Source organism: Zosterops lateralis (genome assembly GCF_965231275.1).
Source record: "Zosterops lateralis genome assembly, chromosome: 2".
Lineage (NCBI taxonomy): Eukaryota > Metazoa > Chordata > Aves > Passeriformes > Zosteropidae > Zosterops > Zosterops lateralis.
In genome coordinates, this window is record NC_139763.1 from 40,360,354 (window position 1) to 40,377,300 (window position 16,947).

General features: G+C 36.5%; 2 protein-coding genes across 2 annotated transcripts in view; one reads left to right on the forward strand and one right to left on the reverse strand.

The window, feature by feature from the left end:
* Nucleotides 1-16,947, reverse strand: part of UBAC2 (UBA domain containing 2) — an 87,665-nt gene that overhangs the window by 32,288 nt on the left and 38,430 nt on the right. The window lies entirely within an intron of this gene.
* On the forward strand, nucleotides 4,874-15,684 carry LOC310906106 (G-protein coupled receptor 183-like). The gene is made up of 2 exons (XM_083855154.1): nucleotides 4,874-4,947; nucleotides 12,799-15,684. Exons 1-2 carry the CDS (start codon nucleotides 4,907-4,909, stop codon nucleotides 13,901-13,903), a joined length of 1,146 nt encoding a protein of 381 aa, XP_083711280.1. The 5' UTR covers nucleotides 4,874-4,906; the 3' UTR covers nucleotides 13,904-15,684.

A 16,947-nucleotide genomic window follows, 5' to 3' on the forward strand; every position in this document is an offset into this window, starting at 1 on the left:
ATTGCTAGTTACATGATGGACAAAGCAGCTGCTAATATCCCATATGGATTTACCAAGAGTGACTCTGGTGCTGTGGATAAGGAAGGGGAAGATGGCAAATATTGTACACTCTGACTTTAGGATGGCCTTTGACTTAGTTCCCTCTTCAGCCTCTAAAGAAAAACAGTGAAGATACACACTGTATAAGCAAATTTGAGGGAATCTCGCTGCATTGCTGGACTCAACGGGTGCACCAACTTTAATGGCAACCACTTACTAGCAGCTTCCCTCAGGGATCCACAATGGGATGAACACTACTTATTGTCTTTATTAAACAACATGGATGACAGGACAGAGTGCACTGCCAACAAGCTAGTGAGTGACATCAAATTGGAGGGAGCAGTCAATACTTTGGAGAGCAGGACCACATTCCTTGATGGACCTGAGAAAAGGGCTGACATTAGGAATGTTAGGGAGCTCAACAGAAACTAACTGTGGAGTCCTCTGAGTGTTAGTCAGCCTTCAAGTGTCACTTTATCCTTGCAGGAAAGGTCAATTATATACAGGGCAGCATTATCAGTGTGTCATCACCAGGCCAAGAGAAGTAATTGCTCAGCACTTCCAAGCCTGAACCTAAATCACTGTGTCCACTTTTGGGCTTCATGCTTCAACAACTGTATTAAGGTATTAATATACAATATATAAATTAATACTGGAGCAAGTCTAGATGGGGTAATGATGATCCAGTAATTTACCAGGCTGCCCAGAGCTAAAATCTCCATCCCCAGAGATACAGTCTGGACACACAGCCCAAAATAACTGATTCTTATTGGGCATGTCTTGAAACCAGAGTTGAACTAGATGACTGCCAGAGATCCTGTCAAACCTACTGTTTGTTTGTGCTAATGTTTTAAGCTAGCCTACTGTTCCGTGAATTATCAATGCCTTATTCCTGAAGCTCATGATCACTGCAGGAATTTCTGTTTCTCTATTTCATTGGACAGGTACAAACACCCATCCACATACTGTAAATAAAAGGACTGGCTCTTAACTCTTTTAGTTATGTTAATTGGTTGTTTGGTAGCATATATCAGATTCAACATCTACAAGTGGAAAACATATTCTTATTGAAGGACTCCTTCAGTGTTTTCTTTTACTTCACTTCTTTCTTATCCCCTTGTTTTTGCTTTCCCTCTCATAGTTGCCTTTCCTGTGCTTTCTCTCCTTTTGCAGAGACCTTTGCCCCAGCCCTTTGTTCATTATACTATGAGAATATCAGGAACATCACCTCAGGTGCCATGATTAACTTCTACTGGAAATCTCTGATGTCTGTGTGCAAAGAAGGGCTATAGACACAAGCATATTCTGACTCGGAACTGAGCTTTTGCCCTCTTCATATTTAGGAGGTTAATTTTAGTCATGTGCATTAGAAAATGAAATTTTCAAACAAACCAGAAAACTCTAAAAGCTGAAAACTGAATTTGAGAGTTTGAATATGGATACCATATTCATCCCAAAGATATACTGTAGTAGCTGTCTCTACAATAATTATATCCTCATTTTGAAGAGCATGTTAAATTTCAACATTTGAAGTGAAACACAGTGACCAGATGGGAACATTCTACATCATATGAATTGATGAGATTGATTTTTGTACAAAGGAAAAAAAAAAAAAAAAAAAAAAAGAAGACATATAGAAACAATATCCTTAAAAAAAAAAATCAAGAGATGTAAAAATTACTGTCAGAGAAGAAAAAAGTCAGAGGCAGGTACACATTATAAGAGAAATGCACTATTTAAGGTCTAAAATGGAGACTATTAAATGAAGATTAAAATAAAACATTAGCACTAACAAATATATGCACAAAACAGAGGGAAAATGCTTATAAAATGCATGAACAAAGGGTTAGAAAGCTAAATAAATGCAGCTTCTGTAAAAATACTTGCTGTTGTCAATAGAAGTTCTGTAAGATTAAGTTTGCAGAAATAACATTTTATTCAGAATGACTCACTACACTTACTAACTGCGGTGCTGTGTTTTTCTTCATCCAAGTTCTTCAAAAAACCATCAAACTGACAAATTCACAACCACATATTTTTGGGGAGACTAAAAATATCACTTATAAAAACAGCTGCAGATAATACAGGCACGCAAACAGTGCACTGGAAATTCAAGTTACTAAGTCGTTTCACTGACCTAGGTTTCTACAGTCAGTCCAAACATTGCCATATTACACTTAAGGTGCCAGCCTTTATTCTGAACATGCTAAATATTCACAATAACATTCCTTAAAATTAAGTAACTCTGTGGAATGTGACCACCCTTGATGGTTGTGTTCCTTCACCTGCTGGAGCCCTGGACCCAAAGGACCCACCTACTGCACCCAGCCCTTTCACTCACTACACATGAGCAGGACACCCCACTGCCTGAGGTCTCTCAACAGCACCAAAACCATTAGACTTTTTCACCCAATACTCACTAGCTTATGCCAATATTTCACAGGAAAGCAGCAAGAATGCAGAGAAAAATTTAAAAATGCATCTGGAAGTGAAGAGAAAGGTTCCTCCTGTCCATGGATACCTCCACAGAATCTGTACAACTTGCAGTTCATTAAAATTTGAGACTAACCATCTAATCAACACTTCACAATCCCCTCATGAAGGCAGAAGTCAGACACCTATCCTGAAGTAAGCTTTAGTTTTTAATTCCAAGACTATCCAACAGCATATTTTGTACGTGTATTTTGTAACCTGCTAGGTTCCATGCTACTCACCTTGCCTGCCAAACGCTGAACAGGGTTTGCACATATATGGTAAACACAAATGTATATCTGCACATATATGGTAAACACAAACACCTTCTGACACACAGCAATTTTTAAATTTACATGTTCAAATCCTGGAACAGTCAAACAGAATATTGAACCAAGAGCAGCTGTATTAGAACAGAAAACAAACCACTAGAAGAATAAACAATTAGTGAAAGAATGCAACCTGTACCATTTAGCTCAGGCAATTAGCATCACATCATGCTAGGCTGGATTGGTAGCTAATACACCAGAGTGACTCAAAGGGTACAATCTAATACTGTATCTTAATCAAAGGAACTGGATATTTTATCAGATCAAGGCAGGAAACACCTACTGGTGTTGTTTTATAATGGCAACACAATTCTCAAACAAACATTTCCTTTAATAAGAAGCTGGAGTATTAATGTCAGCCCTTGAGCAAAGACATGTCTGTGTATCTCAAAATTTCCCATTTCTACAGCATACTTTAGGTGCTGGACGAACCACACTGTGGTATTACTTTGTGTACATATGAAACAAGTTCCCTGTGCAATTTCCCTTTAAACAGTCCTGATTCTCATTATTTCATTTAAAGTGATTTAACTCTCTAATGAAGCTGAATAATTTAGATTTAATTCAAAAACTAGTAAGGAAAAAAATCCAGAATAAGACTGATAAGTTCTCCCAAAGACTTTCTGAATGTGGTGTTAGAAGATGAATGCTCCATTAAGACTGAGGAGCTGAAAGCCCTAGACAGAGCCCTTCAGCCCTTTGGCATCTCAGGGGAATCAAGTCATGTGTACATTGGGACTTCAACACCAGAAAAATCAGTGTACAGTGGCAACCAAATGTTCCAAGTAGGTACAAAAGTAGCTCACAAGGCTCTATGTTCTGCTATAACAAAAACATTTCCTATAATACAAAGTAACTTTGCCATTAGATCTGCATTTACTTGAGGCTTTCTGATGAGATGGACGTGTTAGTAGAGATCCTATCTCTCTACACACCTTCATCACTTCAATGTCAGCAAACACCTTTGCTGTGAACACAGCTCTAACATTTCCAAAGAGGCATCCTACACTCTGCATGGGTTGGACCCGCCAAAAATAGCCTTATCATGCCTCGTCGGTTGTTTAAAATCAGGCCACTAAATGAGGTCATGAAACAGTCCTTTGCAGTCATGAATGATCAGTATCAGTTTTTGGGGAAAATCCCAGGTAACTCTCAACCACAGCCTCTAACAGCAAAAGAAAGGATTTTCCATCTATCTCTGATCTCCAAACCCTCTTAACAAACACACAGTTTAACTCTTACATTAAAACTTCTTCACTCATTAACAAGGTTATTTCAGGTACAAATGGGTTAACTCACAATTTGACATCCTATTCCTTTCCTACTCCCTAGCCACTCTTTCTTGTCAATATTATTTTAGGGGAATCAGATTTGTGTTTTAGAAGCTTTTTATCTTTAATGTACTTACCTTACATTTTTCATTATTATCATTATTGTTGTTATTATTATTATCATTATCACTGCTTAAAATGTAATAAATAGCTTACAAAGGCAGACATTCTTACTAATATCTCAAAATCCCAGAGTTCTTTAACTCCTTCATATATTTTTGAAAGGCATTTCTGTAAATCCTCGTCATTACGATAGTAAAACCGTGCGGGGAATGTCCACAGGCACACAGCATCTGGGCATGGCTCGTTTTTGAGGTTTCCTCCTGCTGCATCAGATCTCTTCGGTAAGAAGTTTTAAAGCACGTATTAATCACTCGGCTTTTTGCTGTAAATTAGGGTATTTTTAAATGCAGATGGCATATAAACAAAAGTTTTTCACAAATGAAAGGGATTTTAGTTGTTCAGCAGTTAGTTAAGTAAACCTCTGGGTAAAGTCCCTTCTGCGAAAGTCAGTAATGCGTAACTTCAGGAGGGAGGGGGAAGTGTTTGTAATTACTCTCTTTGAACAGACTAATTGCAAAAGGATCAAAAATAGATGCTTTCACATCCCATAAAACAGCAGGCAGCAAATCAAGACCGGCATTTTAAGTACCTACCCCTCCCACAAAAGACTAACGTAATCACTCTTGAGAACAATGTGCCAGAGTAAACCTTCGCAGTCAAGTCATCCTGTTAATGCCCTTAACTGCTCAGAGGATCCAAGAAGCTACAAAGATGTAAGTACAGAAAAGAACTAACTTTTAACTTTTTTCCTTTGCCACTGAGCAACAGCAAACAACTCAAAAATATTTCCTTTTTTGCATTTTACTGGCTATTTTCATGTGGTAGTAAGGATAAATAATCTTTGTATGGGAAAGCCCATGGAAGAAATTCTCTGGTATTTTATATTCCCATATTAATATGCTGCTAGTTATTTTCCACTTAAAAGATCTGTTGATCTACAGTATCAACAAGTTATTCCAAATCCTTTCTTATAATACAGCCTTCTGACAATCACAGGGAAACATTTCATACTGCCTTAACTTAGACATTTTTTTAGCAACACTAATTTAAATTATGCTAATGTAGCATTAACTACTGTAGAAGTAGTAAGGAAAGCACTGAAGCTCTAAAGTCACTGAACCTCACAGAATAATAGTAAGAGAAAGCCTTAAAACAAATCCATACTGTGGTTGAGAATGCACAGCCTGCTCCTATCACATGTGTTCCTCGTCTATGGAAACAGCCTTTATTATCAGCTTGAAAACTCCTCACTCTTCTCATGTCTGAACATTGCAACAGAGCATTTTAAGAATTCAAAGCTTTATGAGCTAATTTCTCTTTTAACTTCTAGTGCACATTTCTTTCAAGGTTTTTAGAAGGCTTTCTTCTTCTGAATTGCAATGACCAAACATCTTTTTCCTTATTACTGATCTTTGTGCCACAAAACTGAAGAAATATTACAAGTGGTATGATTTTTATACACCTTCCCAATTTAAAAGGATACATTTTTCCTATTATACTGGCAAAACAAGACATACTGCTGAACAGTCTGTATCTGAGCACAGAATACAAGAAATCTGTTTAACATTCTCATGGCTGCTCCTGAAGAGACAAGGGGATTGGAAATTTACCTGGCAATTAGTCTTTAAGAGCTCAAATCTTACTCTTTTCCAGTCAAAAGACTCAGGAGCATGTATAGAGAATAATAAACTTAATATAGAAACTGTAACCTGAAGCTGTAAACCCTAAGGTTAAATACTATACCTGTAAGGGTTTCACACAACTCAGAAAAAAAAACCCCAAACTCAAAAAGGTGATCATGTCTTCTAGTACTAAAATGCAAATCCTCATTTGACTACATTTTTCTTCTGCTGAGAAGAATGTAATTTTCAGTGGCTCACACATTTATTTTGCTTATTTGCTCTAGTTTTAGGCTCTCTCCTTTTTACATTTAGTATACTTAAGCAAGTATAAACTGAAGGAAAGCTAATCATCTTAGCATCAGCAGAGCTCTTCACATTAGTTGTGTTTTTGGCAGATACTATTTATGTTAGAAAGTTCTCACTTTATACAACAGATCACCCTTGTAGAGAGAAATCCAACAGATAAGAGCAGGATGTACCCTTCAAATGACTTCCACTTTTTCTTTAAAAAGTTATCCAGCACTTCAACTCAACTTCTTTTATTTTCATCTCACTTACTGTAGTTTCTATTATTTTTAGCACTAAATATAACTGTCATACAACAACTGTCATGCAAAATCTACAGTAATAGACATTACTATTATAATGACAATAGTAATTAAAATTACAAATAGTAATAGACATTACTATTATTATTAAAATAGTAATTACAATTACAAATAGTAATAGACACTACTATTACTATTACAATGGTAGTGGACAAGGACCATGAAGATCCCACAGCCTTGTGCACTTGCATATTCTGTTAGGCAGCTAAAGAATATTCTAATTCTTTATAGCCACTGTTAAGACAATTTAATTAATGAAATACATATTTGGGATTCTCTGATGTCTGCATTACAAATTTGGGTTTGCTATGCTAACAAATTTGGATCTGTACCAAAGAGGAATAAAAGCACTAGACTAGAAACTTTCTCATCAAAATTAGCTGTGGGTTGTGACCTGAAGACTCAATCTTCAGGTCATCAGGTTGACCCATCGGACTTTAGAACACAAAACTCAACGAATTTTGAAAAAAAAAATTAACATAAACACTAGAAGTTTATGAGTGTTAAAATGTTAGAAAGCAAGAGAAAGCTTTAGGACATGCCCATCTCTCAGCTCAGCTTTTATTAAACTAGGTGCAGTCCCCAGCTGCCAGTCCACATTACCGTATTATGTACCTTAGGTAAATGTTCTTTCTATTTTAACAAAGCATTCTACTATGCAACTTTTTAATATTAAATATTTTAATATTAATATAAAAGAACACACTTTTTAATCTATATAACTTGGTTGAATCAAGGCTTTTTCTCAAACAGAGGGAACACTCTACAATAAAGATCACCCATACGGTAAAATAGACATACAAACAGTAAATATAGCTGGTCAACAGAAAAAAAATAATTTGAGATTAAGGAAAAAATTAAACCTACAAAACTACAACACTGCATATTTCCCACCTTCTACTGCTCTAAAACAATGTAAGACCTACACAGATTTTATCTATAGAGGACTGTAAGATCAGTGAATCTTGCAGGGAAGGGAAGTCTCTTTCCTGATCATTCCTTTAAAATAATTTATACTCTTTATACATAGAAAAACAACATTAACCCCCAACATGATTTGTTAAAGAAATATTGTCCATCTCACAGTGATTAAACCAGACTATGCATAGAGAGCCAGGAGAGATATTTCTAATGAACTGCTGGGCTTTTCCAAGAATATAATTATTATCCTTAAATTAGCAACTGGACCAGGGAAAAATGGACTGGGGATTAATCTTCAAAGAATGAAAATTATGAAGAGACACAGAGAAATCACATATTAGATTAGAATACACAGTAAAAGCCTTCTATATATCCCCTGTTCTGCCAAAAAGACAGATGGTGCTCCTCAGCAAAAGCAGATGAGAATAAGAAGAAATTTCATTTAGCACACAGAGAGAGCTTTGTACCACTGCTTGCACACAATCCCAACCCATGTAATCTAAGGTGTAACACAGCAAGTGCTGGCTAACATCTTAAGTATATGCTTCTCAAGAGTTAAATGTAATATTATGATACTACATATAAAGGTCATCATACATGAATATGTCTATGAAGCAGAGCTTTGGATTACACAGTACTTCCAGACTGGAGTCACCATCCTGTTCATCAAACACTTTTTGCTGGGGGGATTAAACACAAAACAAATGTATAAACATAAAACAAACGACTAATGCCAGTCAAATGTTTTCATACAACATAATCTCATACACAAGCTATTTTTCCTTCTTTGATGAGATTACAATATTGGTTTAAAAAGACATCTGCACAGATTTCAGAAATGCTAGATTTTGCAAGCAGTTTGCCATTGTGCTGTGAATTCTTTCCCCAGATGGATGCTATTGCTGTCAAACAAGCACAAAGAATATACTAGCAGCTGCCTAGCTAACAAATCTCAAGAGGTAGAATTTGCTGGTCAGAAAGCAAACATAGTGCTAAGACTTGAAAATGGCAAGGGAAAGAACAATATAGAAAAACTTGCACTGGTTGCAAACTTGGGCATAGTATTTAACAGTAAAATTAATTTTCAACTCTCCCAGGCATAAGGTCCTCCCACGTCAAAGCAGAGACCAATGGCCATGCCCTTCCACCAGGGATATCCTGTGATAGAGTCAATCAGAGAAATACTCCTGGATCACAGTGAACTAACTTCACAAACTCCCAGTGCAATGCTACACAACTCTATCTTGCATCCATAATCCACTGAGCTGAAAAAGCAGGGATGTAGTGGTGAGTTTGCCTCCAGGCACACTAATACAAGAGGCATCTGTAACCCCAAGTCCTATGTGGGACTCAGCTGGTGTTACAACAGACATCATGGGAACATTTCACCTTGTGGTGAAATATTTGAGAAGCTTAACTCAAATTGCTCAAACCATGAGATTGTGTAAAGGTAAAGAGACTCAATGAAAACAGCAATTGCATATTACTTTTAGAGACATTTAAGTAAGAGACATACACATTTTTTAACTGGGATGTTGACTGACCAAAGACTGGAGTCCAAATGGGTAATTTGCTTTCTCTTCAGTTCTCCAAGACAAACAACATCTTAGAAAGTACACTTTAAATGAAACGTTACCAGAATTCATGTAAAATAACTAAAATAATATAATCTGAACTTTATAGAAGATTACATTAAATGAGGAAGAGGGTCTGTGGCACTGAGTGTTTATAGACTGAAAATGTGAAAACCTGAACAACCTTCTTTACAACCTTCTGCATATCTCTTACAGACAGGAATTTTCAATATTTTATACCTTAACATTTTGGCATGTAACTCTAAGCCAAAAACCTTTGGTACTGTTTTCTAAAATTATTTAATTGGCAAGGGAAATTAATATTATCTTTCTTCCACGTATATACTTCAAAGCAGTATCATTAATAAACCTGGAAAGTCATTGGAAGGGGCTTCAATCCAACAATCTAGAAGAGCAAAAGTTTTAGTAGTGATTCTAGAGGGTAAATTCATTAGTGCAGCTGGATTTGGGACAGTAAATGGCCATGTTTTCACGAGCTATTCAGGCACACAGCTCTTTAAAACAGAGTCATTCATATCCAGCTAGTCTGAGGTTTGCAGTAGTAAGGATGTAAAATTCTTCATTTATTCTCCAATTATGCAAAGCTCACAAAAAGTATTCAAAATGTTCTTTTTTTAGATACATTCTGTAGAGGATGTCATATGCTGTATGTATAATAAGTGGATTGCTGCCAAGATTGCTGTGAAGAAATAAACAGCAGTCTGACACAAGGAATAGGTTTTTTTTTTAAATGTCTTATCTTACTTAATAGTCCAGACACCTTTCAGGAAGAAAATATTATTTTTAATGAAGCCCTCTCCAAGATTGCCAAGAAAATGTGAAATACTTGCTGAGGTGAATGGAGTTCGTCCAACAATAGTTAGAGTTCAGAAGTACAAAGAAGTTACCACAGCTTGGGTGACGCATATTATGGTGATCAACTTTATTATCTGTTTGGGCCACAAACCAGATAAAATCTCTCTCTCTTTTCTCTTCAGGTACTGTAGCATCTAAACACCTTAGTGACTCTCAAAAATGCCCATATGTACTTACAGCTAGAGAAAACACTAATACTTATCTACAGCATTGTAAAATGTGTTCCCTACATGAACAGTCAAAATATTTTGAGGACAATAGAAGATCGAAAAGAATACTTCTTGCCCCTAGGGCTGACTCCCACAGCAGGCAGAAGAGCCAGCCAAGGAGCACAGCTTGGCTGACCACACACTGCCCTGCAAGATCCATCCATGAGCTGTGCTCCCTCAGCTTTCTCCTCATCCATTTGGGGCCAGTTTGTCCTGCCATGGAACTGCCCCCAATATATATCCATGCTACCATCATAGATAGATACAAACACTGTCTCAACTAGGACTCCTCAATATAGTTACAGTTATATGTGGGATGAACACCCGATTTTGAACAAGTTATAGATTAATTTATTGTATTAAAGATCCAACTTAATAGAACAAAATTAGGTAACGTGCAATTTATGAAATTCTACTCTTGATGTAAAAACAACATATTTTACTGAATATAGCTGTTTTCCTAAACTGCAGTTCAATGTGTTCAATGTGTAGATATTCTACATTTTACAAATGTTTATAGAAAGATATATGAACGGATGTGACAATTGTTTGCAGTATTTTTGAACCATAACTATTACAAGTTTAAAGCAAAAATAAAATTATGTACTTAATATGCTGTAGCTAGTTACTGCAATTGAACTGCTTATCACAAATCTTAGATTATCCTTTCCTAAATACGTTGACAAAATTATTTTACCTAAATTTCAAGAAAGATATTATAGAAGATAGATGTGATACTGGGAGTGTGAACAAGAATTAGAAGCATTTAAATATGAGAAACAAAACAAAATACTTCACTGACCCATATACAGGCACCTACACAAACCCACACCATTTTATGCAAAAAGCAGCCTGTTACACTTAGGTAAAACAAAAGCCATCCTAAACACTTCTACAAGGGAAAAGATGGGAGGAAATCATACCAGAACTATCCTCAGGGTAATAACTACTGCATTAATCAATCACCAAACACACTAGCACCAAGAGCGTAAACAATGCAGAATTAACTAATACAAAATTACTGACATTTTTAAATCTGCACTACAGCTGGAGTTGTTACTTACCAGATTAGTTCCCTTATTCAAGGCACAGATCTCCCACTTCAGATTTGACATACAACCCTGAATGCAGTATTCTCACCTCCTGACAGACAGTACTTACTTTACAAATATCTAAGAATCAGAACATTGTACATCTATCAGTCAGAAATCACCCACCTGTCTTCCCTCCTGTCTACAGAATGCGGCAAACACAGATTTAATGTACTACCTGGAAGTCAAATGTCTACCTTAAACATGTAATGTAACTAATTTACATATTTTAATACACATCATCCACTATCTGCAGGTTTACCATTTACAGAGAACCATTAATTTTAAACACCCTGAAATAAGCAGGACAATCTCTTCAAATCATGAGGATTTGAGGATCATGCTTTCACAAGTTAATAAAAGGGTAATGAAAGCCTTCTAAAATGTGTGGTTTAAATCCCTTAAAACTGAGATATATTTCCCAGTAAGACTTCTTGGAAGTGCAACAGGCTACAGTTGCTTGTAAATATTGTGTGTTGAATGACAGATCCTCAGAAATAACACGGACATGTTAATTAAAAGTACAAAACAGACTTAAAATTCCAAGTGCAACAGCTTTTATCTTCAGGTAGTATTCTTTGTTGAAACAGAAGCAATCTTGTTTTGATTGCTGTTTAAATTCATAAATGGTGCCTCTAAGAGGCACCTTTTGTAAACAGCTGCCCGAGGAGTAACATGAGATGCCCCATCCTTTCTGAGTTTCATGCTTACACTGTACAACTGCCAGGTAACAGCAGACCTAGAGAATGTTTGCACTGTGAGTAGTATCACCAGGATGGGTTATTTTCATTTCTGTAATTCTGCTGGATCATTTTAAGATATTTTTAAATGCTCAATTCACTGCCACTTTGCAACTTTTCTATGCTACTTATGACTGTACAGATGAAACAATTTCTAAAATCTACTAAATTGACAAAGTGTAAAAATAGTTCACCTGCACTATGTTCAGGTTCACCTGCATCTGACCTCTTTAACAGGGTCACTAAAGAGTGATTAAAGTAGTAGTCTTAAGAATTTATGCATGTAACAATATTTGAATTAGATTCTGAAAGCCAATTCTTAAAACTAGAATTAAACAAGTTATTATGGTTGGAATCTATGATCTTAAAGATCTTTTCAAACCTAAATAATCTATGAATTTATTATTATGTCAATATGATAAGAATGCTGAGAAAAAAAAAAAGTTTCTCTAAACAAGTTAAAGCACAATGCAAATTGTTAGGAACAAAAATGCCCTTAAAATCAACTAAAATGCATTTAAAACATTTTGTCTGCTTGTCTGATCCTTGGGGACTTTGTGTGATGCTTTATCGTGTAGTTTCTTCAGACTCTTTTTTCTCCTCAGGTTGCTTTAAACAGTCTCCCATCTCCTGAGCATCCATAGACTTCACTTTCCAAATATACTACATCCCGGGTTCATTACATTGCCCCCGTCTGATTTTCTTTATTAGAGATGCAATTGGGATCAAAACAGAAAAGCCAAAAAGAGGCCTCTGTTTGTTTGTTTTCAGAGAGAGTCTTGAAAAGTATTTCACAGCAATCAAGTTTCATTTCATGTTTTTTAGTCTTATTTTGCAACAGACGCCGTCCATTGTTATGTAGAAGTAGTTTATCTACATTTCTTACAAAATGTTCCCTTTTGCTGTTTTTTTTTTCATGTTAGGTCTACTGAGCTTCCTTCAACAACAGTGGTTGCAGAAATGGACCCTTTCACAGCCTCTGAGACCAACATTTCCACCTGTGACTTATACGAGCACAAAGACACAGCACGGGTATTACTGTCTGTCTTCTACGGCTCCATTTTGATTCTTGGGGTGCTTGGAAACACCATTGCCCTCACTGTCATTTTTAAAAACAGAAAGAAGATCAACTCCACTACCCTCTATTCAACAAATCTCGTCTTCTCCGACCTGCTGTTCTGCATTGCCTTGCCAACCAGGATAGCCTACTATGCCATGGGATTTCACTGGCCCTTTGGAGAAGCGCTGTGTCGCATCACTGCCCTCCTGTTCTACATCAACACCTACGCAGGTGTGAACTTCATGACGTGCCTGAGCATCGACAGGTTCTTCGCTGTTGTCCACCCCTTCCGATACAAGATCAGAAGGATTAAATATGCCAAAGGCATTTGTGTCTTTGTCTGGTTTCTTGTATTTAGTCAAACTTTCCCATTACTTATACAATCCATGTCACATGAAGAAAATGAAAGGACTACATGTATGGAATATCCAAACTTTGAGAAAATAGAACATCTACCATTTATACTTCTTGCTGCCTGTTTAATAGGGTACCTTATTCCCCTGGGGATTATTCTATTTTGCTACTCTCAAATCAGCTGCAAACTTCTTCAAACAGCCAAGGAAAATCCACTGACTGAAAAATCAGGGATAAACAAAAAAGCCATCAATACAATCATATTTGTAATTATAGTGTTTGTCATCTGCTTCACTCCTTATCATGTTGCAATCATACAACACATGATTAAGAAACTTCAGCAAGAGCCCTTGTGTGGTGAAAAGAAAATTTTCCAGAAGTCACTCCATTATACTGTATTTCTGATGAATTTTAACTGCTGCCTAGATCCTTTCATCTATTTCTTTGCATGCAAAGGATACAAGAGAACTGTACTGAAAATATTGAGACGACAAGTGAGTGTATCAATTTCAAGTGCTGCCAGGTCACATCATGAAGAAAGCTCACGTGATGCAGGAGAAACACAGATGACGGTACTTGCTAAGTCTTCCAATGGAAAGCTACCTGAAAAATAAAGTCTGTAGTACAACACAATGGACCAAAACTAAAAATGCAGGGTCCATAGCAAAAACTCTTACTGCTCCCCTGCAGCAGCTCAAGTAAAATTCTGTTTCTCAGGATGTCAGGGAATCAAGGAGTGATGGACTGAAAAAGATTTGTCACAGGAGAGCAGGAAAACTCAGCATTATAATCTTCTTGCTGTATCCTTTTGACTGATCTCTAATTTTTTCCAGGAAATACGTACCATTGTGAATGTTCAGATTCTATGCTGCACATACACATGCCTGTATGCTACTAATTCAAGCAGAGTCAAATCACAGTTTGGATTGAGCACAAATATAGCTTACAATTCATACCAACTACAACCAGAACATCTGAAAATTTCAAGACTTCTAGCTGAGCTCCAGTTACAGCAATGGTTTGTTGGCCCAGTCACACAAACACAGGAAATAAAATTTTGAGATAAAATGGACAACTTCTTTGCTCATTTGGCTATGACAAGTATTTAGTTTATAGCCCTTTGGAGGTGAAACTGCATTTTACAATCTTTGGACCAAAAATGCCTTATTGGATAATTCACATAGAAAACATTATCAAATATAACACATGAAAAGATAATGAACTGTTTGGTTCTCCCCAACACTGAACATTTCCTGTATGTTAAATCACTCATCTTCACAAGGAGTGTTACCACTTTATTCCTTTTCCTAAAGGAAAACTTTCCTTTCTAGTGTGTATTGTAAAAAGTCTCTCTCTACTCTGTTGTACATAGATTATTTATAAACACAAATTGAAGCAAGAGACTGTAATGTGAAAACTGCACCATTTCAGTTAAAAGAACAGTGATAGAGTGTTCTTCAGAACTTCTGCTGAAGTAGGATATGGACACAAGACAAATGCTTTAGAAACATGAATAAATATTCATAGTTGAGACCACCAAAAAGTAAATTAATGGATTAATTTTGATGTTGTGAGATGGCTACCTCTCTTCAAGCACTGTTTACCTGAGAGATCAATAAATGAGACCAGCAGAACTGGCTGGGAAAGAACAAGTTTTCCTATCATGCCTTCATACAGCATATCTGGGATCCCTTTAGGCACGCTGAAATTGGCTCAGGAAATAGACCAAATGACTTAAACATATCCTGCTGGAATCAGCTCAATACCAGCTGAGAATCCAGGATGCAAGCCCTGGGTTCCTGCTGATGTGCCCTTCCGTCACTACTCAGTTTCCTTCCCTACTTTATTCTTGGCCTCTCTATCCTTTCTTTAGTGTTCCATCTTACTAATATGCCTTCACTGCCCAGCATAACTTGGTAACTCAACCAGGAGGTTGTGATGGAAAATTAAAGAGTGCCTGATAATCATCAGTAAAAGCTACGCCAGATGTCAGATGTTATTTATTTCAGATTTATATTTCTCTGACACTGAGGTTGTACTGGAAGTCAAACAAACACAATACATTTGTCATCTTTGCCATTCCTTCTTTCCTCACATGTTGACCTCTGCCTGTCTGCAAATATGGAAGGGTTGTACCTGAAGAGCAGTACGGAAACATTAAATTAACAATTACTTTTTTATGGCAAAGAAACCACAAACCCCTCTATATTTCATACCACTTAAGACTGCCAAAATTGAGTTCCTAATTCTAAAATACTAATTCTCACTTTTCTAATTCTAAAAGACACTATGCAGAAAAGCAGTGTAAGAAGAAAAACTTTTATCAGGAGAAGTTCTACTTAATTCTGTATGTTTTAATGGTTCTGTTCTTGTCAGCTTTTTTAATAAACTATTTTAAAATATTATTTAAGAATGTGCTCCTATTGAATTAAGCAAAAGGTAACCAGATAAAATCACAGACAGACCACTCATTAATACCTAGAAGTGGTAGAAATAAAATGTAAGTATTGTTAACATCTCACTAGTACAAGCTTATTTTATTCTACTAATGTCTAGGCTTTTGGGGGGGTTTAGAATGTATTTCATCTAATGGTGATTATAAAATCTTAAAGACAAGAAGCCTTTTTTTATATTTGTCTGTAAAATGTAACTTAAATATGTAATAAAACACTACATACTGCAGGTAACATACTCTTTTAAGTGGAGCCAAAGTGAAGATTTCTACTGAACATCTTTCTCTATTCCCACATTAGCAATTCTGTTATTTTCAGTTTTGGATTTTGTTTCTGAATCATATCAGCATTCCCAAAAAGCCAACTTTACATCAAAATACTGCTCTAGCGTGAGTCCAGTTAGATACAGGTTTGAGAAAAGCTAATTTTTTCTCGTTATTTAAATGTTTCTCAGACGCTGAAGAAAGCAATAAAATAAAAACCTTTAAAAGCTAAGATAAGCTCAGTTTCCTGACAAAAGTCCTACAAGCACCGACATACAGGGACAATAACAATTCATATCTGTGGCAGCTGATGCCACTGCTCCTCCTCAGTCCTTGTCAGGATGCACTTGCAGCTCAAGCACACTTGTGTCAATGAGGAGACTGTTTTCTGTCATCTGCCAGAAGTAGCAGTGGGGGATTTACTTGGCTTGGGACACTGCACTGAAGCAAAACATTTAGAGAGCATCTGTCCTGTTCCTTGTACCAGCTGTGGCATGGGTCTGGCAGCCATCACCAGAGAGATGGTAACAACCTGCTGCGTTACCTGGACCAAAGGAGAACAGTGAGAGTGGAAAATTACAGCTGTTCTCAAACAACTGGTTTCCTCCATAATGCCCTTATCCAACTTGTGGTTTGTAGCAGTGTGAGCTTTGCAAGAAAAAATAAGCTTTTTTAGGGGGGAAAGCTTTTCAAACCTTCTAAGCAATGTTCCTTTCTGTGTGGTAAACGGTCAAATAAACCTGGGATTCTTTCATGCTTTTCACATACAAATAAAGCAGCTGACAAGTAGCAGTAGGTTCAAATGGCTTGCTCATTGTAAAGATCTGACTGGAGCATTTCAGTAAAACTGGGTCTCTATTTGGAAGGTGAAGTCTAGTCAGGATCTTGAAACATGTTCTTGAAAAAGACAACAGAATATCTTTTATTTCTACACTTTGGAAT

Excerpts from the sequence above, each read along its gene's own strand:
- LOC310906106 (XM_083855154.1), top strand. The coding sequence starts at position 4,907 with ATGCCCTTAACTGCTCAGAGGATCCAAGAAGCTACAAAGAT. Across the intron at positions 4,948-12,798 it reads ATCCAAGAAGCTACAAAGAT|GTCTACTGAGCTTCCTTCAA; the intron begins GTAAGTACAGAA and ends TTTTCATGTTAG.